Below are 25,863 nucleotides of genomic sequence, written 5' to 3' on the forward strand. Positions count from 1 at the left end.
CAGTCAAGTGAACCCACAAAATTAACTATAACAGCTGTTAAACTTATAAAATATAAGCTTCTTAATCTAGATATTTAGGTTCCAAATCTCATCAAGTCATGGATTTTAGAAAGTGTTCCAATTTTTAGAGTTAGCATTATTACTGGCTCCAGGCCTAAAACATTCTAAATTCATGACATATTATCATTTAGAAACCTCAAGAGGCTTTATTACCGATGATTGTGCTTCCAGAGAAAAGGTAAGAATGAGCCAGCTTATACTGTTTAGATAATAAGACTGTGATCCCTGAGAAGCTTGACCAGCAAGTCAAATTAAGGCCTTAAAGAATTTAACACAAGTGTTTTCGTTAATCAAAACCAAAATCCCCTGAGCTGTGATTAGAGGTGAAAGCTAAGCTGTCTTTTAGAATTGACTAAACTCCTCAGCATGGCATCCCTAAGGATGAGGTGCGTCATCCTAAGGATGATGATATCTTGCCAAAAAAGATCTTAGTGCATTAACATATATCAAACTACTAACAGTGATTATCCCTTTTTCTGGGGCAGGAAAGAAGGGCAGTGAAACAGGCTTTCGCTGTTCTAGTTGTATACTTTTTTTTTTCGAGTTCTATATTTTAAATGAAATATGTATGTGTGCAATTTTACGCATTTACATGTATATAAATACAGAGGTGGGGAGGGGGAGGGAGGGAAAGAGATATGGATGGTATAATAATAAATAAATATAAATAAACAAATAAGAGTTTTCTCTGAGGCTGCTCTTCTATCTTAAAGTTTGAAGCTCTTCTATCTTAAAGATCACTCTAAACTTTAGTCATTTAGGGTGGAAAACAATTTTTTCCTACTTTAATGTTATATTTACTTCAAGGTGTTCGGTTTCCACAGGTAATAAATAGTACAATACGTAGCTTTTTCCTCACTCCAGCTGCATGGCAAGAAAGGTACTTATGAATTCTTTTCCAGGCTCTCAGTGTTCTGAAAGGCTGTCACAGAGTTTTTATGGAAAGCCAGAGTAGAGGGATCTCCATCTCATTATGTCCAAGAAGAAGCTGAATACTTATTTTAAATCTCATTTTAGTCTGCCCAAATGTGGATGTTATTGTTTCAGGCCAGCCCTGTGTACGTGCTCTGACATGTATCTACTTGTATCTTAGAACACACTGTTCTACTCCAAGGATTTTCTTTCAAGGAACCAGAATATGAATTTGATTTTGGACTAGGTCAATTCTCCCCAGAATCTTCCAGAGAGGAGGTGGGAAGGCAGCCTCCTGAGAGACAAGAATGTGTTGAGGGTAAGAACAGGGTGCTTTGGAGCCGGACTGCCTAACTTTGAATACAAGTTCTAGAGTTTATGATCTGGGACTGGGCGCAAGTTATACTAACTGCTCATGCCTTGGTTCCTTCCTCAGTAAAACAAAGCAAATAATGATATTCAACAGACTGGGTTGCTGTGAGAATTAAACAAATACATGTGAAGTGTTTTGAACAGGACTTGGCATGTAGTAAGTGCCCACGAATCCTAAGGAATATCTTGCTCCCAATTTACCCTCCCTGGGATAAATCTAGATCCCTAATCACTTATGAGAGATGTGAGCAGTCTGTGGCTATTTGCCAGGTGGCCTCGAGTTGGGTAGTAGAGATGGTTTCTCCCAACTCTACCTCTGCCTATTTCTTACATCATGGCATCATAATTCCTGAGTTACCTAAATAATCTTTTTAGCATAACCTAGAAATTTAAACGGTACACAGTGAAAAACCTGAGCGTCATAGCGAACTTTAAATATAATCTTGTTTAATAAAAATAAAGACAGAGAAAAATATTTGGAAAAGGTCTTAAGCAACTAATAGATTCCAATGAGTTGAGGTTCTTTTAAGTCAGAGCAGTGTTTCTTTGCTTTTCCTTTCTCTGTGTGTATGTGTTTGTGTGTGTTTAAGCCATGCCTCTCCTTTTGATAAATATAAAAACTTATGGTTTCTTTTAATGCTATTTAAAACCTGAAAAATTTTAAATGTGAGCAAAAGCAAATCTAAGCAATGCTAATTTAAAAATACGCTTTTTCAAAGTACACATGCATTCCATCTGTAGGAAACTCTGAGTGGATATTGTACTCCCTTCCTGAGAATAACTGAATTGACCTACAAACAGCCTCCCATAGCTATAGCTACATTGGCCATGAAAATTTTGCTCATAGAAAAGGTTTCTTTGATTTGGTCTATGCAACTGAGAACCTTCAATCCCACATGAGTACCCACATCTGTCTTCAGAATTGCATGTCTGGAAACAGACAATGAAAGATTTATTACCTCTACCCATGAAGTACTCACTGAGAATATTGTAGCAGTGAAGGCAAAGTGACCAGACTGGATCGCTGGGGAACTATGATCTGACCGATCCCCAAATAATTTCATGGTGTCATTGGAAAGGGAAAGGGAAATGATAGTGGCTAAAGGAAGGGCAGCCTGGGAGGTGGGAGGGTGTGGAAGCAGCAGGAATACCCAGAGGAAGAAGACAAGGTAAATCAAAGCTCCAATTCTGGAAGGACCAAGACACTTCATGTTTTTGAAGAGGTTGTCATGACAGATAATGTTGGGAACAAGGAGAACATGGGCAGGGATCCAGTTAACAGAATTGGTGTTAAAAAAAAAAAAAAAAAGGCAGATTTAATTTCAGGAATAAGGGAGAAGCCTAGTTGAAAAACTCAAAGAAAATGGTGGCAATTAACAATGCATTTCTCCAAATGTTACCATATCCATCTTCATTTTTTTCCTTCTAATATTATGGAATAACATACTCCTCTTACTACGACCAACTCATCTGCCCAGGCCATGGATCCCACACTTACTTTCTCCAAACAAAGTAGCCAACCTTTTATATTTTGAAACTCTCCACTGGTTGACTCCTTACCTCCTTTATTTAGGGGTGGTTGTGGAAACTAAACTTGATTCTGTTTCATCCTCACATTCTCATTCAGATACTCCTAAAGTATAGTCTACACTGTTCCTACTTCTCCTCCCATTCATCCCCCAACCCAGTGCAAACCTATTGATTCCATTCTCATTAAAAACCAGTAACATTCATGCTGCCAAGTCCACTGGAAGTTTTGCTTTGTTTTAACCATGTCAAGTATTACAGTATACTTTGAATTACCTGGAAGAGTACCTGATAAATGGCCACCACTATCTAAGTACAGGCTGAGAGGATAAAATCCAAGTTCTCTAACATGCATGGAAGGGCTTCCTTGATCTCACGGACCCCTGCTTAACCTCTCCACACAATCGGCTGTTTCTCGCCTTGGTGCGCTTGCTCATGTTGTCCCCTCTGCCTGAAAGGCCCTCTCCCACCAGCCCTACTCCGGTTTTCACATCTCTAACTTCCATTCCCCCATAAATACTCAGATCAGAAGCAATCTCCTCCAGGAGGCTTTTCCTGATACCCTCACCCCAATCTCAACCCTGGCTGCATGAGGTACCTCCTTTTGTTCTCTCATGACGTTAATTTTTAAGTTCTGTTGCCGCACTAACCACTTTGTCCTATATTAGGCTGTTTATGTCCATCTCACCAAAAAGGCTCTAAAATACCTTAAATTAGGAACCATTTTAGACATCCACATGACAAGAAGGAAGTAACTACCATTGCATTTGTCCTTCAAGAGGAATCCTCTTCAGCCTGGGATGATATAGGTACAGAATATCTTGGAAGCAAGAAATCCTATGGCTTCCTATCCTTTTTTTTTTAATTTTTCTTTCCATGTTTCTGACTATAACAGGTCCTTGTGTTGCTATGGTAACCAACAGTCCCAGAACACAGGCTGCTGGCAGTTGGACTTTTAGCCACTGAAACTCGGGTTCTGAAGGATTTTGAATGTCTTCAGTTTATGGCTCAGGAGTTAGCAGCACCTCTTTTACGCAGGAAGCCAGCAGAGGAGAGAATGGCAGAGTCTACAATGTATGCATTAGTGTGTGTGTGTGTGTGTGTGTGTGTGTGTGTGTGTGTGTTCTCCTCTCCCTGCCCCCAACTTACTTTCTTACTTGAGCGTCACAGAAAAAGTTGGACAAAAAAAAAATGTCATCAAGTGGTGAGAAAAGGGGCATCTAAATGGCTTTAACCTTCCTGGAATGCAATTTGGTATCGACTATCAGGAGACTTTAATATATTTGTGGTCTTTGATCAATTAAACCCACGTATAGAAATATAAAGGGAGACAAAGATTTATTGACAAGGGAGTTTATTGCAGATTTATTTATTAAAACAATTACCATCACCTGATGATCATTAATAAGTGGTTAAAATGATAGAATAGCCATATGTTTATTGCAGGTTATACCACAAAAAAATAATGTGTTTCAACTGATATGAAATCCATATCCACATATATATGTGAATGTGAGTATATGTATAAATTATACATGTATAAATATGTGTACATATAAAAAAGATTATAAGGAAATCCGCCAAAATGATTTCATGATGGTTATCATTATTTCTGGACAAAATGGGATCATTGGCACATTTATTTTCATCTTTATACTTTTTTTTTTATATCTCAAATTTTATACAATGATTATTTTTCTTTTATAATACAAGTTCTTTCATTGCAACAAGACCAACGATGTGAGGGTTGTTATACAAAGAAACAGGTTTTTAAAGGGAGGGGACTGCCTCTTTTGCCCTTCATTACAGATTGCAAAATTGGATGAACTCTTTCAGAGTGGGATAGATCCAAATAGAGAAAGGAACGGATAATGTTATTGCTTAAGTACCATGACTCCCTTTTTCTCCCCAATCCCATCTATTTCTTCCTTCTTTTGAAGATCCCTGAGATGAGAGAGACTTAAAATTTAAGCCTTCAACTCCATGGCAGACTCATTCTCCTACAGCAACTGTGCTGACACTAAGGACTGCAGCTCCGAATCAAACCTGAGCCTCTCTGTGGGCTGTTATCCTTGTGAGGACACCTTCTCCTCTGAGAACACACTCTCCTGTGACAACACGTCTTCCAAGGGTCCTTCAATCCATTTTGTCCCTCCTGCCCAAGGCACATGGCGGACTGAAAATATAGGGAGGCTCCTGAGAAGACGAGACCAAATTCAGGATGACCTGGAGCAGTTTTGCAAACTCAGAATCCCTCTGGCCTGGGATGTTGACATGGGCTCTAATGATTCTGATTCCATCGCTAACTGGGGTCTGCATGGAGACGACCAGTGGATAGATCGGTTCCCCAGAGAGGAGACGCACATGACCCTCAGCAAATTGGATACTCTTGTGCAAAAGCTTGAGAAATTTCTAGAAAATCAGAAAGATGACACAGATGATGAGTCTGTGTTCCCTGAATCTTTTCAAGAGAAAGATTTCCAGCTGTCCAGCAGCTCCCCTCCAGATATGGCTGAGGTCAGTCATCAAGAACATGAGACTTGTCAAGAGTTGCCCAACTTTGATGTAACAGAAAATGAAGATGTCATCCGGTTTCTACAAATTCCTCCACGGCTTCAGGAACGTGAACATGCTGAGGTGAGCAAAGTGATGCCTCACAGGCAAGCAGGGGACGAGCCTAGTGGAGAGGCCAGGGTGAAATGCCTGGAGCATTGCTACCTGCCATGAAGGAGGGTGGGCCCTCTGGGTGTCTGACATGGTCGGAGGTAGGACAAGGATAACAGCAAGAAAAAGGGTCAGGGAGTTGAAGGGAAAATATCAAGGAGCATTGAAGTAGAGAAAGGGAAGGGAAAGCAAAGGCTAGCAATTATGACCCCTCAAAAAACAAATGTATGTGCGTTTAAGTATCGAGTATTAAAACTTTGCATTTACAGTTGGCTTATTTTTGGTAAAAGGATTTGGGTACCAGAAATGGATAAATATTGATCCCATGTTGTTCAGGTGACACATATCTAACTTATCGCCTATTTTCTTGGCAGATGATAGGCCGTGGCAGCCAAAGGACAAGCACTACAGAAACCGCAAGCTCATCAGATCAGCCATTAGAGAACGACACTCATTCCAGCACACAAGCCCTCTTCTGTCTGAACTTCCGGTGGGTCTTCCGCTGGCTAAGGCAGCAAGTCCTTTCCTCATTTGGGGGAAGAGAGCACCCTGAGAAGACTGCAGAGCACCCCCATCAGCTGACACAAAAGAAAAGACTCTCTCAGAGAAGCAAGAGAATCCAACCTCAAGAATCCCTCGAATTAGGACACCCTGTATCGCCAAGTTTTTGAACTTTTTGATAGTCCCTGTTCTATAATGCCCGTGAGTTAATTTTTTCCCAATAATAAAACACATGTTCTTGTTATCTATATCTTCCTCTTCCAGCTCACCGTCTTGACTCAGGCTGAAAATATGTATGTTATCTAGAAGACTGAAATATATTCTCTGGGAATTTTAACACCTAACACAACGGTGTTCTTTTTTCTCTCCTCTCTCCCTTTCTTATTGTATTTTACCCTATTTTATCATTAACCCAAATCCCCATTTTCAGAAGGCAGCAGTACAACCCACCAGATTCCCAGCTTGGCAGTGTGGCTTCGGTTGAACTTCCGAGGCTAGAGCAAGTGGCAGCAGATACTGAGTTACTCAGGAAGTATTTCAATGGCAGTGTTTCAAGAGATCAGACAGTGGTTCTGATGTTTGTAGGGGACCTGACTGGTTCTAGTCTGTGTTGCCTTGGCTATAGAATAAATGGCCCACTTAGGAGGAATGAGAGGATTTGGCAATGCTACGTTACCACCCTAAGCTTACTTTTTCTTGTTTATGAGATGGGAAAGATAATACTATGCATCTCCTATAGTTGTTATGAGAATTAATGGGATAATACACACACTTCATACATATTGTTGTTGCTGTTGCGATTATTCGCCCCAGATGCCTTGACCCAAGAGATATCCAAGAGTGAGAGTTTAAGAGTCGATTATTTTAAGAGATAAAGCCATGGAAACATGTAACCATAAAGGGGTATTGGTGAGAATAGTCTTACGAAGTACACGTTGAATACTAAAGTATAATCAATTTAACATGGGAAGGTTGATTTTAAAAGGTTTCCTTGACTTAAAAATGTGGTTAGTTTAAGGTGAAAGACCTTAATCTACTGGATCAATTGGTATGGAGTTAAGGTGTGTGATTTTGGCTGGGTATATGTGAGAGACAGTGGAGATGATATTGCCCAAGGAAAGATAGTACAATACGAGAGGGAAGAGATCAAAGAACAGGGCCTTCTCAGCTATATAGGCTCATGGTCACACCCAGAGTCTCTTCACTTAGGCTATCTCTGAGAAAATCTTCCCATCGGACTAGCTCACTGGAACGCCCTCCTCCACTTACGCTTGCTCTTTGACTTCGCCAAGACTGAGTCCCATTACTACCCCTGTTCCACGATGATTATTCACTTCCTTCCAAATTCAACCTACGCACCTCCTTCCCAAACAGCAGCATATCCGCATCTAACAGCATTCCCAGTGTCTTGCTCTCTTCTTCTCCCAGGTCGCCTTTTAATCTGTACTCACCAAATCCCCCCACACGACACTTTTCCTTCTCGTGAGGGCCAATATATAAAATACAGTGATTACCCCCTCCACCCTCTGGAGAAGCCCCTGCCATTGCCTTCTCAAGTCCCCCACGGCCTAGGTAACTCATTTCTCAAAGACTCCACTCTAGGGTTACTGTGAGGTCAAGATTGATCCTTCCAGGAAAAGTTGACCATACTCTTCCTTAAATTGTCCCCAGTCCCCATCCTGCCACTGTCACACAATGACTTGTACTTTTTAGCTGTCTTTACATGACTATTTTACCTACATTAGACTCTGGCCCTAGGGCAAACACCAGGTCTTATTTCCTTTTTACTGCAAGATTCTAACACAGTCTCTCTACCTTTGCAGATGAGTGTAATATATCCTTATTTCTCTGAAATTTTTCCTATGTAATTTTTTTAAAGTTTAAATACAGCAGCTTAGAGTTGCTATTATTTAAGTCAGAATGGAGAGGGGAGACAGGAAGAAGAGAAAATGGCAATTTGTGAAAGGTCAAGTGAAGTGGTGACCTACAAACAGAAACCTAAGATCAGAGGAATTTAGCAACTAATTTGAAATTTTAGTTTAACAAGTGTACATGGAGCCTTAGTGTTGCCTTAGACTAGACACTAAAACATGCCTAAAAGAAAGATGACATCTCTTACTATCGTGTTACTTGTAACCAGAGTTTTGTTATTTTAATTCTTCCTCTTGTAATTAAGTCCGGCACTAAGAAAAACTCAACACAAATGAACTATTTTTAAAGATTGCTCACACGAAATAAGAAGTCCTGTTCATCAATAAGATTTCTGACATAGTTATGTTTATTTTTCAATGCTGTATAAACCTGCTTGACAGGTATGAACCTACTGCTAAGATTCAAGCAATGTATTTTACAAGCCCAAGAATTAGAATTATAAATATGCTTTGGAGTTGTCGTGCTGTATCTCAGAAAGCAAGTCAAAATGTTTAAAAACAGGAAATATTTCGGTCCTCCATCATTCATTATGGTGTTAAAATATGCTATGAAGCTGTTAGCAGCATGCCAACTATGACCAGGTTCTCTGCTCTGTGTCACATACATGGGATTGGGACTGCTAGAGGTCCGCTGCACATCAAAAGGACTGAGAACTGCTGGGAGGGGCCGGGGTCGCAGAAAAACATTAGCTCTGTTGTAACCGCAAGCCTCCTGTTGAATCATTGCACTTCCCAGGCAAATGTGAATCTAACCAATAAGCCTGGGGACCCACTGTCTCAAGACTCAAAATCATTCAAGTGAATTGCTCAACCTTGAAACCCATAAAGCTTAGCTGCTTGAATCAGCAAGGTATTGCCTTAAATATTCATATTCTAGAATCTATAACAACACCGTACTATAAGCCAGAAATACAGTGTGAGAACTTACCAAGTAAAGGAGGGAGTACTCAGCTCTCTCCAAACACAGGATAGGCTAATGTAAATTTTATAGGCCACCCCATGAGAAGCTAATTTCTTACTCAGAGGGATCCCGATCAGAGCCAAAAAGTGTGTTAACATATCATACCAGCAAAACTGGAGCGAATCATTTTTCCAGACTTAAAGGAAAAGTGAAAAGTCATGGCTCCAGAGGATGCACAGGTCCAGGTCTACCTATCATAAAAACACTGCCCCAAATCCTCTTACAAAACAATGGGGAAAAAATTAAGCAAATTAGAAATGAATTCACAGAGAGTGCCTGATAAGATCCTTAGCCCAATATTTAAGAACAGTTTTGTTTAGGTAGGACAGGTAGTTAAGTCCTTCAAAAATAAACATCTTTTCATTATGAATTGCAAGTGGGAGAACTTATATTGCATGAAGGGTACTCTAATTTCAAGATAGATGGGTGGGTTTTATATTACATTGTCTGAAGTTGACCTTTTCCTGCCACCCCCTAATACCCTAACAAAGAGAACAACACTGCTTTCAAAAGGGAAATAAGATCCTCATCAGATAACATGGAGTCACTGAGGGAGCCAGTCAAGAGCAGGGTAGATACAAAAGCCTTAAAATAAATTCCCAAAGGGACTATAAGCTGAGATCAAGAAATGCCCCAACTAAACAATTTCTCTTTACTATCCCACCTTTCAAAAGCATTCCATGGTTTTGATGCCCATTTGATTTCAATCTAACATACCCTTATAAAGAACTTCTGAGGCACTAAATAATGAAAGGGCAAACATCAATATCTTTTCAGATTGTGGCTATTGAATGAAAATTCATCTCATTATTATTGAATTCTTTTAGTGCAGAAGGAAATAAGCGTGGCAATTGTTTTTTCTTTATCTGCATCAACGAAGTTTTATTGTAAGTGTAAATCTCCAAATCTCTCTAGGAACTTTCCTGTACACCCACTCACAAAGTTAAAAAAATACATATATTAAATATTAACGTGTTTGTTTGGATAGTTGTTTTCGAGTTTCACTTTCATCAGCTCCTCTGCCATCTGTTTTTGGGACCTAGATTTTTTTCCCCCAAACAGGGATGAGAGTGAAAAGGAGAATTTTTCTCCAGTAAAGTGACTTCAAAAATTCGGTGAGCATGATACAGCGACCACGACCACCAACATAATAACTGATTCATATAGAGATCAAAAATAAATGCTAAAACCATTGGGTGAATGACTGATTGTTGGAGAACAAGATATGCATATGGTCTCCAAGAATTACCCTGCAGATTACTTATCAGTTACCAAGGAGATTAGGTACCTTTACATAGTAAAGGTCCAGTGAACACCAACTTAATTGAGTGATTAAATTTAGCCTAACCAACAACATATCATGTACCTTCTGAAGAGAAGCAGTGTATACTTGCTATCAATATCTAAACCTGAATCTAATCATTAGGAAGCCAAGTCATATGAACCCCGACTGAAAGACGTACTTCCAGACAACTGTCCTAGACTTTTCAAACATGTTAATGTCATGAAATACCAAGTAAGAAAAAACAAAAAAGGCAGGGAGATAAGAAAGTTTCTAAATGAGACTAAAGAGAAAAAACAACAATGGCTATTTATGACACTTGACTGAATCCTTCATCAAATCTACAAAACTATAATAAAAGGTTTTTTTCAACAGTTGAATATGGGCTGTACATGAGATACTTTCAAATGATCCAGGAAGAAAAATATAGAGAAAAATGAGAAAGTAGAGAGGAAAAAAATATTAAGAAAAACTCCAGCAGGCAGGAAATCCAGATCTCTACTATTAAAGTATATTTGCTATACTTGTGTAACAGAAATATCTTAAAGATGTACATTTGTAAAGCATGAAAATTTTTACTCTAAACAAAACTCAGGTATTAATTTAATTTCTCAAGTGATATAAGCTGCTGCTAGTTCTTTAATTTGCAGTCATTCACTCATCCTGACACTTGCCTTTGGATTCACCACCGGCTGCAAGGAATTTTCAGTCTGATGGGTTAACAAATATTAATCCCACAAGTCCCTCTAACTGTAAAAGGACAACTTGGTCCAGTTGATAGCAAACTAGCATCTAGGCATTTTCCAAAAACATTTCAATCTTTAAAAGTTAGCTCTTATTGAAATTTAAAAGAATAATTTTTGCCCAGAGCTAGAGGGCAGCTAGACTGCCCTCAAATTGTCAACAAGTTTCAAAGCCCAGGTAGCTTATGTTTACCTTCAAATCAACTTCTTGGTCAGTTTTGCTGTTTCTCACAAATCAGAAACAGCTTGCCACTTATAATACTAACTCCTGCAAGCTGTTTTGACATTTCCTTTTACTTGAGGAATATGCTGGATTGTTCTATGTTTACCAACCTAAGAAGCATCATAAACATAAAATCTTGATGCACTCAACGTACTGAAGGACTTTCAAGAGCAAAAGAGGGTGATACTAGTCTTTATTAACCTTTTTTGGTACATACCTCTTATATGACTAAAGCTATAGATTTTTCTTCAACAAATGCACACATTCATATATACCAAACACTTTGCAAACAATTCGGAAAGTTCAGAGTCTCCCTCAAATCCTCTTTTCAATGCTAGGTTTGAAACCCAAGTTCTTAAGGTCCACCACTGATTTCCTGTGGATCCTGAGGAAGTTACTTAACCTCTCTGGGCTTTTCATTAACATTCATAAAATTTATACTAATAGTACTAACCTCAAAGTGCTGTGGTGAGGATTTAGTGAAAGTGCTTGAAACACAGCTTACAAATTTTAGCTGCTGCTAGTTGCTATCATGCACTTCCTTTGTTTTAAAAATCTGCCATGGCTCCTAATGACTACAGAATTAAGTCCGAGCAAACTGCCATTAAATCTCTAGAATAGGATCATGATGTACTTTTCCAGTCTTATTTTACAATGCTCCCCCCTTGACCCTCACTCTCCTTGCAGTACTTCTCCCCTGCTGGTGCTCCCTGTATGTTCCTGCCTCAGTGCCTTTGTTTATACTATTTCCGCTCCTTGAACTAACTGTCCTAACCATGTTACTCCCTCAGTTTGTCCTACTACCTACCGATCCCCAAATGACTCTTCAAGGCTCAGATCAAATTCAAGCTCTGATATAGAACCAAGCAGGCTGGAAATAATTTTGCTTTCCGTTATGCAACCATAATACTACCAATAGTAAGCGCACATTTTATCCTGTTTTATAGAAATGAGATCCCATGTCTTTCTCTCCTATGAGACAAAAGCCCCTTGTTTTATGCTTATCTTTTATGCTCCAAAGCTCCTGGCCCAGTTTTTTATACATAGAAGCTCTATGATAAATATTTGATAAAATAAATGGTTAATCTGCAGGAAATAATTAAAATAGATAACATTGGAAAAGGAGCATCATTTCCTCCCATATAAAGTTTAACTAGCTTCTATTTTAATTAAGCTTAGTCCCTGGATGTTTATATTGGAGGCCAGGGGAAGTGGCACAGTATAGAGTGGAAGAGCTCAGTTTTGTACAACAGACAGAGCTAATTAACAAAAGAACGGCCACATCTTTCCACTTGTCTGTACTCAGAGACTGATATTCTATTCTTTAATTTATTTAAAAAGATTTTTTAAAGGCTTCACATTTCTAAATCGTTCAGATAATGTTTAGATTCACTCACTGATTCGAAAACACTTACTGAACATTAACATGTTAGAGACTGTGAACAAATGTAAGAATAACAGACCCTTCCCCTTGACGAGCTCATACTTGTGGGGGAGACGGGCATCTCATCAGACATAGCACAGAGGCTATAATCTGGACTAGAGCTGAAAGGAAGCCCTGGGAGAAGGAGAAGACAACACTGGCAGAGGGCACGACTTATGCAAAAGCAGAAGTCCTAAAAGGCTGTGATGAGCCTTGCAGAGAAAATGCACGTGTTAGGTAAGCCTTGTTCAGGTATCGGTCATAGTGCTATGATCATGAGTTCAATGTTAATGAATCAACAATATTAAATAAAGTACCTTTAAAAAGAAATAAGTTTATGTATTGATCAATTGAGAAAATGTTGTGATAGAGGTTCACAGGAACCTAAGCCTATACCTCTCTGAGGAGCAACAGTTCAATATTCACTAATTCAGTATTCAACAAGACTTTATAGAATGCATCCACTATAAACAACAAGAATTGACTGTATTATATCAGGCAAAGACTGCAATGAACTAGCCATAACATTTTAATTTTTTTCACTCTACCTTTAGAAGATTCAGAAAAGCCACAAGGTGGGAAAACAGAAATCACTTTCTAGATCCTGCAACACTTCAGTGGGACTAGTCAGCATTTTCCTTCCATCTAGAATCACTCAGATACAGTTTCACAAAGAACTGCTTGCTGCTCTGCTGATTAACCAAGGGAGGAAAGAGGTCAACATGCCATGGGGTATTGTGGGTCAATGTAAATGGGTGTCTTGGGGTGTTGCTGCTGTCTCCTGGGAGAGGTCTGATGCTAGAAGTTCTGCTATTCCTTGAGTGCCACTTATTTCCTGCTTGATATTTGGTTTTAACTACTGCCTCATTAACAAAGGAAGCCAAATTTGGTTGCAAGGCCTCTGAAAGGTGCATAATATGCCAGACCTCAAGCAAGACCAATTTAGATCCCGAAGTCAAAAAGCCAACTTCTCTGAGCAAATAATCCATGCTTTAATTTCTAATGAGACAATTTAAATCTCACCAAATTATCCAAAACTTTTGAGAATGCCTCAGGAAACATGCTTCCCTTTGTAAAAGCTAACCTCCTCAAGCAGGAAACACCTTTAGACATCAGTGTATTGGGAGCCAGCTTCCCTGCTCCAGGAATTCCACATATTAGAACCAAAAACATTAATAGACAGTTCTATCCTGTGTCTTCTCGGCTCCCTCTCAAGGCTGAGATTGTGTTTATTTGTTCAACAAAACAGTCATCCAATTACAGACCCATTGAAGAGTTTCCAAGCAAGATGAGAGGCCAAGGCAAGGAGGAGGAACAGCTAATTGGAAATCAAGGGCAAGAAAAGCTGGATGCAAAATAAATATAGTACAAAATGCCCAGAATAGCCCAGAAAGACAGCTGATGACCTTTTCTTCTAAAATCTCTTAAGATCACAGTATCAAATGGCCTATGTATCTAAAGCCAAACATGAAGGTAAAGGAAAAAATTAAAAACAAATACAGGAACAAGAAAAGCTGATGATACAATGACAACTTGAGTTCTCAAATGCAAACTAAAACATAAAGGCATACAATTATTGTACTATACTTAAGAGTCAGTCATTGACAAAGGATTACACCTCATTTCAAGGAAATAGTCACAGGAAACTGTCAAGGCTATTTCAAGCTCTGAAACCTACCATAATTTCTAAAGAGATAGCATTTATTATTATTTATTTATTTATTTATTTATTTATTTTTTGCCTAAAGACTAAATGACTCCTGCTACAATGGCTGTAAATTGCCACACCCCTAATGTAAGTTTCCTCTTGGCTGAATCAGCTCTAGGCTGTGATTTGACAAGGAGAGGATAGTATTATGATATGCAAGGAAGACAACAAACCCTGGGGACCCAACCTCATTTCTTTAATTATGATGCACAAAGCCCTGAGCTACTGCTATATAATGGATTTAAAAACTATTGAAATCCCTTAGCCCATTTCTTCACTCCTGAAGCAGTGGAGAACCTTAGTAACTGAAATTGTTTCCAGAACCCTGGTTTCCCAGAAATATCCTGATATTAAACCACAGATCCACAAAGTGAGATTCCTTTGAACCCTCTTCATCCTCCTCAAAAAAATGATGAGACTACACAATTAAGTGCTGTCAGAGATGCTAAAGCCTCCTAATTAAATGCATAAATGCATGTCGGCGTAAGAAAAACACACCACCTGTCCAGTTATAGAGCTGGACACACACACACACACACACACACACACACACACACACACACAGATTTGGTTATTTATCTGCTACATGTGTAAACATTTCCTTTCTGTCTGTCTACAGTCACACACTTGCATATCCGTATTAAGGAGAAAAAAAATCAAAGCCACTAACTGCCAATTTCCTAAGAGGTGAGGAGAAAACAAAGCAACTGAGATTAAGACTGCTATGGGGTTTGGCAAGGTGAGCAAGTAGCTTCAGCAGCCCTCAAACTCCATGCAAACCTTCATACTCAAAAGAGGCATCTTCTTGAAGAAATGGCTCTAAAAGCCTAATGACATCTTCATTCAATTGTAAAAGTGATCCTAAATATTTGGTAGGAGAAGGAGGGATTACTAGCAAGAAAAAAAATGGAAAAGAAAATCTTGTGTATGTTTCATGATGAAAAGAAACTTGTTTAGGTATTGTCTCAAGTTATAATGAACCAATGAAGCATAAGACAAACCACATATGTGACACATGATTCCAAGTAAAATTTCCATCCCGAAACAGTAATTTCAGAATGTTAAACAGCTTTCATAATCCAGTTATGCCATTTATTTATATGCGATGTCTTACATATTTATTTATGTAGTATGAATTGCCTAAAATAATGTTTGGTCCACAAAAAGATACTCAAGAATAGAAAAGGTCAACCTATAGAATAATTAAAGTGAGAAAAGCTGCAAGAATGGTTTTGAGAAAAGGGCACAAAGGGCCAGAGCTGTGGTGGACACTTTTTTGGGGGATGACAGTATCTCAGCAGCTATGAATTGCCAGCTTAGAAACCACTACACAACCAGGTGGAGTGATACGTAGGCACGCGTGCGTAATGACCTACACAATCGCATGGCCTTCCTTGGCCTAAAGAAGAGAAAACAGCAATGAAGCCGCACCTCATCCTTGTACCTGCATCCACTCAGCCTCAGAAGTGGTATGACCAGACAGCTTTTGCCGCCATTATGTGATTTCGAGAACCATGAGCGCATTGGAGAAATTAGGGTGTTGCTTGTACTCTGAGACAAATAACAGCTCTTTTATTTGCCAGCTGCCATAACATCTAAATGACTAGAAGTACAAATACTCCAAAGTTTTTAGTTTACTTTTTTTCCTATATGTCTTTCTGCATCAGCTTCATGTAGATACTTCTAGGTTTAAGAGGACAGAGGTCAGAACTTGAAAAAAAGTAATAATTAATTGATAACGCTATTTAGTATTTACTCTTATTACTATTTAAAACAATATTTAATTTCAATGCAGATTCTAAAATACTGGTTTGTAATAAATACTTTATCATTTCTGGAATGATAAAACAAACTCAAATTTTATTTGGGATACTCTTAACTATCCGGGAACTGAGAATTTAAGTAGAGACATGATATAAGGCCAAAGACAGCTTTCATAATCCAGTTATGCCATTTATTTATATGCGATGTCTTACATATTTATTTATGTAGTTTGTACAAAAATATACAAATTCTTTAATGAATAGAGCAAGTGCATTAGAGCTGGTTAAAGTAAATGTCAGCGTGAAAATGAATCTATATATACTTACATAGCCCTGTATCAGTCACAACAGTCTGGTCATTGGTCATTTGTTTTTTTTTTTCCCTGCTGTAGACATTAACGATTTAGCGAACTTAGGTCATATCTTGAAACTACTTCTTCCCCCACTACCATTAAGTACCAAAATCTGCTGTCACAAGAAATTCTGACTTGTGATAAAACCTGAGAAAGAATCTAGCATTTAGAAAAACACAAATACATGCAAAACTAAGTATTACATTAAAAGTCCAAACCTAAAGTAACTTCCTGATTTTGAATATGAAGAAATTGAGGTCCTTAATAAATAATATATCTGAAGTTCTATAGCTAGTTAGTAGAGAGAGAAGTCAGGACTAGAATTTCAAAATCTTACGTCAAATGTTCTCTTTGACTCAAGTCACTCTCAAAGTTTCCTTTTTAGAACACAACATTATTCATTTGCTAGATCAAAACCTCACCCAGGGCAAAATCAAGCTTAATTTGCACCATATGCCCCAATAGCTAGACCAGAATTCACTAACAGGTGGAAAGATGTCACCAACCGCCATCAGCTGAAATGTACACCCTATAATAGCTGTGGTCTGCAATGAATCAGCCACATAGCCTCTCACCAAAGCCCCATGAAAAATAAAGATAGGTCTTTGTAAAATACCTGGCAAGAGTTAAGACTAAAATATGAAATTACCATTTCCTTTATGCACAATGACCCAACTTTCCCATGAATTTCAGTTCCACTGGCCTCTTCTTGAACTGAGCAAAACAGTTCCAACAACCAAGAGTGTCTTCAGTGACTCACTCTAGGGCGGGACATGCCAAGGACACATGAACAATTGTTTCCTCATTTTTCCTCTGAGTTTCAGATTAAGGTGAGGCAAGTTGAAAAATATTTTTGTTACTGTTCACCGTTAAAAAAGAAACTAAGCTTCTCTCATATTTTTAACAAATGATCTAAAAACTCATGTAAAGTATCAGATACAGAGTCAAACTGGTGATATAATAATAACAAGAAGAATAATAAAAAAAATGGCTATTTTTATAGTGCCAGTCCAATGTGCCCAATAGCACACTGCTGACACTATTGCACTAAATGGTCACAGTAGACCTATAAGTTTGGAATATTAATAACCGCCTGGGTCATCACTTTTTCAGGCTCTTGCTCTGGCTGGTGAGATATCCTACCTAATCTTTTCTAGGGGAGTCCAGACTCAGACACCTCTCTCTTCTGTATCTATTTTCTCTTCCTCTCTGCAGTCCTTTTCTATGCCCAACCAAAGCCCTTCTCCAGCAGGGGAGAAAGCCTTACCACATTACATACACATCAGCAAGGGCTTCCAGGGGGCTGCACACCCAAGAGGCTACCTCAAATCAACTGGTCTGCTTTCAAAGATGTTGACTTCAACATCATTCCAAAGAGATGCAAAATCTAAATTACTGAGTGGTCCATGAACAAACAAAATACAATCCTCACCAAAACATGCACAAAAATATTCATTGGAGCACTATTTGTAATACATCCAAACTGAAAACTATCTAAATGCCCAGCAACTATAAAAGAGATGAACAATTAAATAATAGCAAGAAAAATGAAAAGATTAAACTATGTGCAATATCATAGTTGAATTCCACAAACATAGTAAGTAAAATAGGCCAGACAAAAGAATATATATTGTATGATTCTATTTCCATAAACTTTAAAAATAGGTACAACTGATCAATAGCATCAGAAATCAGGAAACTGGTTATTCCTAGGAGCATTAGAAGAGGATGGTTTTTGGGTGCTGGTAATTTTCTGTTAATCCGAGTGCTGTTACATAGGTGTGTCTACTTTGTGACAATTATTCCATCAAGCCATGAACTTATGACTTAAGCTCTTTCCTCTATGTATAAGGTATTCAATAAAAAGCTGACTGAAAGAGACCCTGGAGAACACCTGGTCTGCTCTTTTTAGATGGCATAAGAGTAATTGTTTTCCATGGAGGTTAAATGTTTCAAGGACACACAGGAAATCCAAGGAAGGGGTGGGGCTGGACATGCAATCTCATAACTTCCCATCCAGGTAACAAAGCTACCTCTCAAACATGGGGGGATGTTTCCCCAACTTCCTTCCTCATGGCTACAGCTAAAGTTTAGAAGGATTAGGATCACATTCTAGTGAAGAACACAACCCAGAAGACCCCAGTCTTCTGCCAACGGCTGCACCAGTTAAACCTTTAAACACTATTTAGTATGTGGCAAGTCAGAAAACCAGACAGCGCTGTGTTCACACTCTAGGTGTGCCACTTGCTAGCTGTGTGACCACCAGCGCGCTCCTTACCTGTCTCTGAATCTCAGTATCCTCATCTAGATCCCTGAAATATTAACTCCTGCTTTGCAAGATTGCCAGGAGGATAATATAAGGTAACAGTGTCAGAATCGTATGTTGGACATGCCAAACACTCAGAAAAAGTAATCACTGAATAAATATTGAATTGATTTTTTCAAGTGTTTGTCACTTAGTACAGTCTTAATAAATTGTTGTTGTTGTTGTTGTTGTTGTTGTTATTGTTACTGAGCAAGAAAAATAAGAAGCAAAGGAATAAATAAGCTTCTATGAAAATACCTCATTTGTCTAAGCCTATAGGGTCATTAATGGGTCACCTAAAGATTCCCACTGGCCTAGACAGGACACTAAAGTGCTCTATGGGATAAAGAATAAAGGACTGGAAGAGAGGGTAGTGCTTTTCCTTCTTAGTGCCAAGAAAAGATATGCTCATTGACTGTCACAACATGCCTAAATTCTACAGTGAAATATATTAGTCATATTACCTTTAGAATTAAAAAAAATTTTAAAGAGAGAGGTGGGTCATAAATTCTCATAGACCTAATGAACAGACTGACATAGTCAAGTAATTTACTACTGGGAAAAACTTTACACACTGAGATTACAGAAAGGTAATTGCAGGCTTTAAAGATGTCAGATATGAACAATGGTGAGGAGTTTACTTACATTAAAAAAAAAACAGGGTTAATACTGATTTTTTTCTTGAGCTCTTCAAATCTTGCACGTACTTATTAGCAAACTAATCCATAAAGTTCTTTAATTCTGAAAAGAAACAAATATAGGAAAGATAAATTAAAACTAATTTCGGATTATAGTACACCAGAAAAAAATACAACTTACAGATGGTAAATTATGCAAGCAAAGAACAGCAAACTAGATAACACACACGTGTAATTAAAAACAAGAAAATGTGTTAAGGACCAATAGATTTAACTAACTTCCATTTATCCTTCTGCTGTTTCTTCCTCCCACTTCTCCTTCCTTCCTTCTCCCTATCCATCATTCCCTCCTCATTCTTCCTTACTTCCTCAGTTACTAGACAACCTCAAATAGTCCTTGAAGCCTGAATTTCTGCCGAAACCATCATTAACTTTTATAGCACAAAGTACTTGACACAAGTTAGTTATTCTATGAATATGTGTTGAGTAAATGAATGCACCATAGCTTTACAATATTCAGGTGTTAAGGTTAAAAAAAATTGAAGAAATTTACTGTTTTCTTGTACAACAAGAACAGTATGTAGACAATATGTAGAAACATATATACTGTTTTTTAGACTTATGTTTCTGATTGATTCTCTTATACCTTTAAAATAATATATACTTAGAAAAAATAATCCCATTAGTGTGTGTGTGTGTATATATATATATATATATATATATATGCATGTATATCCCCACATTATAATAAAATATCTTTCAGTAGTGAAGGAATATTTAGGAATAGTAAAAGTTCCTTTTGAGGGGCTTACTTTTCAAATACCTAATAACGACCTCCACCTAAATGAGAAAGCAAAGTATCTCCAAGTTAAATGCTTCACATGTGTTTTTAAAATATAAATATATAGAGAGAAAGTGAGTAAGGGCCAGTCCCAGGCAAAATTATGAAGTAGGAGTATAGCAGCTTCCTTCTCTCTGCCCCTCTGAGGAGTCAGTGATCCAAGATGTTTAATCAAGTAGGGAAACCATAGGCTTAGTGCCAAAGTTACAACTACTTGATGTATATCCTTCCTGAGGACATTTTCATGAAAAAAAGAAAGAAAGAAAGGAAAGAAAAGAAAAGAAAGAGAACTTGAGAAGAGGCAGTTGCTTATCACTGAAATAAAATGCATTGCCTATGATAGAATGGGGGACAGAGATTGTCTTGAAGGAATTTTTGCCTAAGGTATGCATCTGTCCATTCAGCCTCTGCTAAAGCTAGCTTCATATAAGACCCACACATATACACAAATGCAGATAAATTTTAAGCAATTAATGATGCATACTTAGGCAAGCCTGATTTTAAGATCAGTGTGTGCTCCAAAAGTAGTTATATTAATCAGCAGTTTTCAAAGTGAGTGCCCAGGAAACCTCACCCAGAGGTGTTTGAGAATGGAGGCAGGAGTGAGTGGGTGTGTGGTAGGGGGCAGAGCAATTTCACCTTTATCTGTTTTAAACTTTGATCCAAACTTTAGTTGGATAGAGGTTCCTTGAGCTGCTTATAAAAAGTCTAAAACTAAATGATTACATTAAAAGCTAGTGCAGAAATCCCAATGAGTTATACAACACAGCTAACCTAGAAGAGTAATCACATCAAAATCCAACCACCATCTCTAACGGCGCCTTTATGGAAAAATGTGAGTTTCAACCTGGGTCCAAGTGGCTGGAATCAGGCCCTCTCTTCTTTCCTACCCAGTGCCTTCCTCTCCTGCCCTGAAACAAACAACAGAAGACACCTATACCTCCATGAGAACCAACAATAAGGGGACCAGAATAGGGTAGAGAGCCTGTGGATATTCCAGATATGAGGATATAGGGGCTCAAGTAGGAAGCAATACACAGTGGTTTCTGTGAGTCAGTCACTTCCCCAGGCCCTGCCCCCTCCCTCATCAGTCTCCTTGCCAGAAATTACATGAGCAAGGTTTAGATAACTTCACATATGTCTAGACCTCTTAGACAGGAGTGAGGAAAGAGAAAGTCAGTGGAAGAGTTTAAAGAAAAAAATATATCTATGTTCTATAAGACCCAATTCAAAATGACATGTAAAAGTAGAAAACAATTTTTTTTACAGTATTATAACAAAGTATACTGCCTGAACTTGTTCCAGAGGAATTTCTTTAACTAGCAGGCATTGAATATATTCATCCTTTAGCACAGAGGTCTGATTATTTGGCCCAACCAGGACTGAATACATAAAAACATTTATAAACATGAACCATGAGATTTTTTTTGAGTTTCCACCATAAGCCTTATTTAAGTAAATCAAAGATGTCCTTTGTTACGATTTTGATCAAATGAAAGAGACTTTAGTCATTTCCTCAGAAAGACGTAAAATATAAATACAGTCACTCACCAAAAAGCTCGTTGACAAGTTTCAAAACAAGAACACATTATTAAACTGAAAAATAAGATATAAAAAAATCCAAACCCATGCGAACAACATTCCTAGCAGAACTCATAGAGTAATGACAAAGATAATTACGTAGTTTTTTTTATTTGACTCACAAACTTTTCCTATACAGAAATTACAAAAACCAAAACAAAAAAGTCTGTATTTGTGTTCACTTAATAAAACAATCACTTAACATCCTGCCCAAACCTCAGATTTCAAATTCCAAGAAAATCCTCCAGACCATTAAATAAATGACTTCTGTATATCCCTTTGAGATAGAAAACACATTTATTACTATTGCTTATTTTCTAAATCCCTTTGATATTCTAAACAATGACCATCATAATTGAGAGTAACATGTTAGATATAATCACTAAAAAGTTACTATTTATTATAATAATGCCATATTTCATTTTGTAAAACTAAATCAAATCCCAAGTTTCTATTTAGAGCTGACTTAAGTATCTAAATCAGGAAGGAGTCTGTACACAGGGCAAATACAGCCTGCCATTTGTTTTTGTAAGTAAAGTTTTATTGGAACACACTCATGACCATTCATTTACATATTCTCTATGGCTACTTTTGCAAGACACAATGACAGAGTTGAGTTGTTGTAACAGAGACTATAAGACCTGCAAAGTATAAAATATTTATTATCCGATCTGACCCTTTAAGAAAAGGTTTGCTGACCTCTGGTCTAAGAATCAGTTACCTCAGTGAACTAAATCTTGAAATAAGAAACACTAATCCTGGTTTATTCATCCTACAAAAGGGATAACTACCTAAGTCATTTAACCTTTAGCTACTTTAATTTTCTCATTTATAATACAATAATAGATAATATTTATTGGGAACTCATGTACCAGGCACTATTCTAAGGGCTTTACTATTAGTAAATAAACAACGAATTCATTCATTTAATTCTGGCAAACACCCTGCGAAGAAAGTAAATGATTATCCCCATTTTATAGATGAAGAAACTGAGGCAGAGGGATTAACTTATCCAAGGTCACACTGCTGTTAAGTCAAAAAATAAGGATCAGAACTCTGCCAACCAGGGTCCAGAGTTGGTATTAATCTCTGCATTAAACTGATATTTTTTTTTATAAAAGCTACAGATAATAAACAGAAATCTCAAAAGGTCTGTTACTTAGAAATGTTAGATAAAGAAAGTAGAGTACACCTCTGTATGATTTAGAATAAGATACTCAAAACAATACAAATGGACTTACATAGACTGTCTTGTTTTTGTTTTTGTTTTTGTTTTACTTTCAAAGACTTTTAAGATCCTTCTGATTCTAAGATTAGAACTAACCTTAGAGTATTGGGACTATAAAAACCCATAATACTTCTTGACTTCTTGAGGGTTTTTTTTTTCTTTTAACCATGAGTAATCAAAGAGTTAAACTAACCAATGTCTATCTTTCCTTGGTAAATAAGGGCAGTCTGCGCCCTTCAGAAAGCCTTCAGGATACCAGAGACACTCTAAATCTTCCAAATTTTACCCGATATCGTTTTATCCTCTGCCTAGTTTCCATCTGGGAAAAGGCTGAACAAACACCAACAAAAGTTAGGGAAGGCTGTTAATAGCTTGGCAAGAAGAGCTCTATCCAGATATCGACAGTCACATGGTTCAGGAAGGTGGCCCCTGGCTGAATCATCCCCACCACTTCCTAAAGTTCTCCAGATGTTTGGAGGAACTCTGTCACCTAAAGGTGACCCAGTGCTGTTTTGTACTGAATGATAGGTTTATATGCTCCAAATAAAATAAGGGAAAATATACTGCTAAATTACTCATCACCAATTTCACATTTGGAGAGAGACAGTCTCAACTAACTTTTTAATAAGACTAGTCTGCAGAGTGAAGTCCAAATCCTTGAGTTTGACATTGAAGACGCTCCTCATCTTACCCCTTATCTACTTTTCTAATCTTACTTTTTTCTGTTTTTGGTCATTTATGTAACCAGAATGGCCTGTTTTTTCTTCCACACATCATCTCTATACCCGCTTCTGAGGTCGTACTCATTCTGTACTCCCCTATTTTCTCCTACCAACATCACATCCAGTTGCAGCCCCATCTCTGTACTAAATAAAGCAGGACATCATTTGTATTTCCTGTGAGGGCTGGATCTTCACAATCTAATGTGAGAATTCATACACAAAAGACTAAAGCCGATTATTAAAGGTTAAAAGTTCTTATTAGGAGATCTAAAATGACATTAAAGAAAGGCCATCACTGAGTTGTACCTTGAAGGAAGGAGGAAACTGATAGAGTGCTTCAGTTTATAGAGTTGTGGGGTATCCAGATAGTTTACATTACAAACCTCAGAGCTAGATTAGACCTAGGTCCAAAATCCTGCTTCTCTATGACTGGAAATAGGGATTGTTGGAGTCTCAATCAAATAACCATGCTCAAAATCATATTTGTGGCCAGTTCTCATGTGTTATTCAAATAATAAAGCCTTTCATATTATATCTTTACATAGTCTTTCCCTTCTCTTATTGCCAACAGTATTTAGTTTTTTGACCCATTCATTCATTTGGGCATTTAATCACATATTAGGTTTCACTTTCTGAATATGCCGGAAGTATGTTTTGTACTCCCCTCAATAAGTCTTTGTTATCAAAGAATAGATTCTTTCAAATAAACCCTTGGCATTTTCGAATTTTAGGTTCAAGGTCAATGATAAATAGTGCAAGTTTAGCTAAGAAGCAAATTTAAATGACAAGGTTGAGTTGTTTAGCTAGTTACATGATGCCCAGCCCACCATAAACATCTGTATTCCAATATGGCTTTGTTTTTTGCCTATCCAGTAACTTACATGAACAGACTTAAAACTTATTTCCTTGTGGTATGGTCAGAAAAAAGCTAACGGCTAGGGCTAGTGATAGAAGGAACGATCAAGTTAAGCAGTACAAGAAAGTGATGGCTCTTAGTCAAAAAGTAGGTGTTAACAAGTTGAAGAGATTACATGTTACAGTATATCTGAGAATCTGAGGCTGGACAAAGGGCTTGGAATTTATCCCTTATGCTTTTAATAGGTTGAATGTACAGTTTTTTCTGTGTTCCCATAATACCAAGCACCATGCTGTAAATACTAGCTTAATGAAAAACCTGGTAATACCTGATGTTCTGTTTTTCACGCCTAAATCAAATTCAATAGTCAAATTTCCCTCGAAGTTGCAAAATTTTAGTATTTGCAATGTCTACTGACACATTACATCAAATAAGGCCTACGTGTTTTTAACATGTTACTTCTCAATCCTATTTGTAGCATTTAGTAATAGCTTGCCTTTTTTTTTTTTTTTAATTCTAAAGTTTTCATGCATAGCTTTCGTTGCCAATACTGGCAAATTTACTTTTTATTTCCCACAAAAAGATTTTATTTCAAAGATTCTAAGCAAGATTGGAATTCGAAAGCTATTTTCTGAAAGTTTTGACTGAGTTGATTGAAATCATTAAAGTCTGCCATGAAATTTTATATAAAAATAAATATATGCACAGTTGCACATGATGTGGGGCAGTATGTTAGGGTGGGAGTTCGAGAAGGAACATGGCTCAGCTTCCGGCACACCAATTTTTCTTTCTGGCAAATACTTTATACTTTATTTTTCATGACAAATATCATGAACTACAGTGAAGATCTTATACAACAATGTATTAAAACTTTATGTAAAATATTATGGACTATAACATAAAATTTAACCTAACATATAGTTAAACAGTGGATTTCAATTAAATTTGGGGCAAGAACTTTAGAGTAGACTTTCCCATTATTTGCACACTTCTTGAAGCATAAGGTTAGTTTGGCAGAAATCAGAGATTGCGGACTATAGTCAGTCATGTCCTCAGAGGAAAAATTTCTATAAATATTCTGAAATACGTTCTATGCCTATTAAAAAGAAGCAAGGACACTACCTTGAAAATTCTAGCCGTATACCCAAGAAATCCTATAGAATCAAGTCTTTCCACCAACATCATTAACTGATATGTTATTGCAAATATCACCCCCCCAAAAATATGAAGTCAAACCATTTCACTCTCACAAGTATTCTGAAAGAGCAT

The 25,863-nt window shown here is 37.5% G+C and overlaps 2 protein-coding genes across 11 annotated transcripts in view; one reads left to right on the forward strand and one right to left on the reverse strand.

Moving 5' to 3' along the window:
- The window catches only part of PPFIBP1 (PPFIA binding protein 1), a 144,685-nt gene that overhangs the window by 79,076 nt on the left and 39,746 nt on the right, over nucleotides 1-25,863 (reverse strand). For 9 of the 10 annotated variants that reach the window (XM_036236768.1, XM_036236765.1, XM_036236766.1 and 6 more), the window contains exon 3: nucleotides 19,374-19,469. The exons of the other annotated variant lie outside the window; for it this stretch is intronic. The gene's annotated coding sequence lies outside the window, so the exon portion shown is untranslated. The remainder of the gene's footprint in view (nucleotides 1-19,373; nucleotides 19,470-25,863) is intronic. 10 annotated transcript variants of the gene reach the window in all.
- Nucleotides 4,855-5,657, forward strand: CUNH12orf71 (chromosome unknown C12orf71 homolog). Its single transcript, XM_016134105.2, has one exon. It carries the CDS (start codon nucleotides 4,855-4,857, stop codon nucleotides 5,596-5,598), a length of 744 nt encoding a protein of 247 aa, XP_015989591.2. The 3' UTR covers nucleotides 5,599-5,657.

Source organism: Rousettus aegyptiacus, unplaced genomic scaffold (genome assembly GCF_014176215.1).
Source record: "Rousettus aegyptiacus isolate mRouAeg1 unplaced genomic scaffold, mRouAeg1.p scaffold_m13_p_2, whole genome shotgun sequence".
NCBI classification, from domain to species: domain Eukaryota; kingdom Metazoa; phylum Chordata; class Mammalia; order Chiroptera; family Pteropodidae; genus Rousettus; species Rousettus aegyptiacus.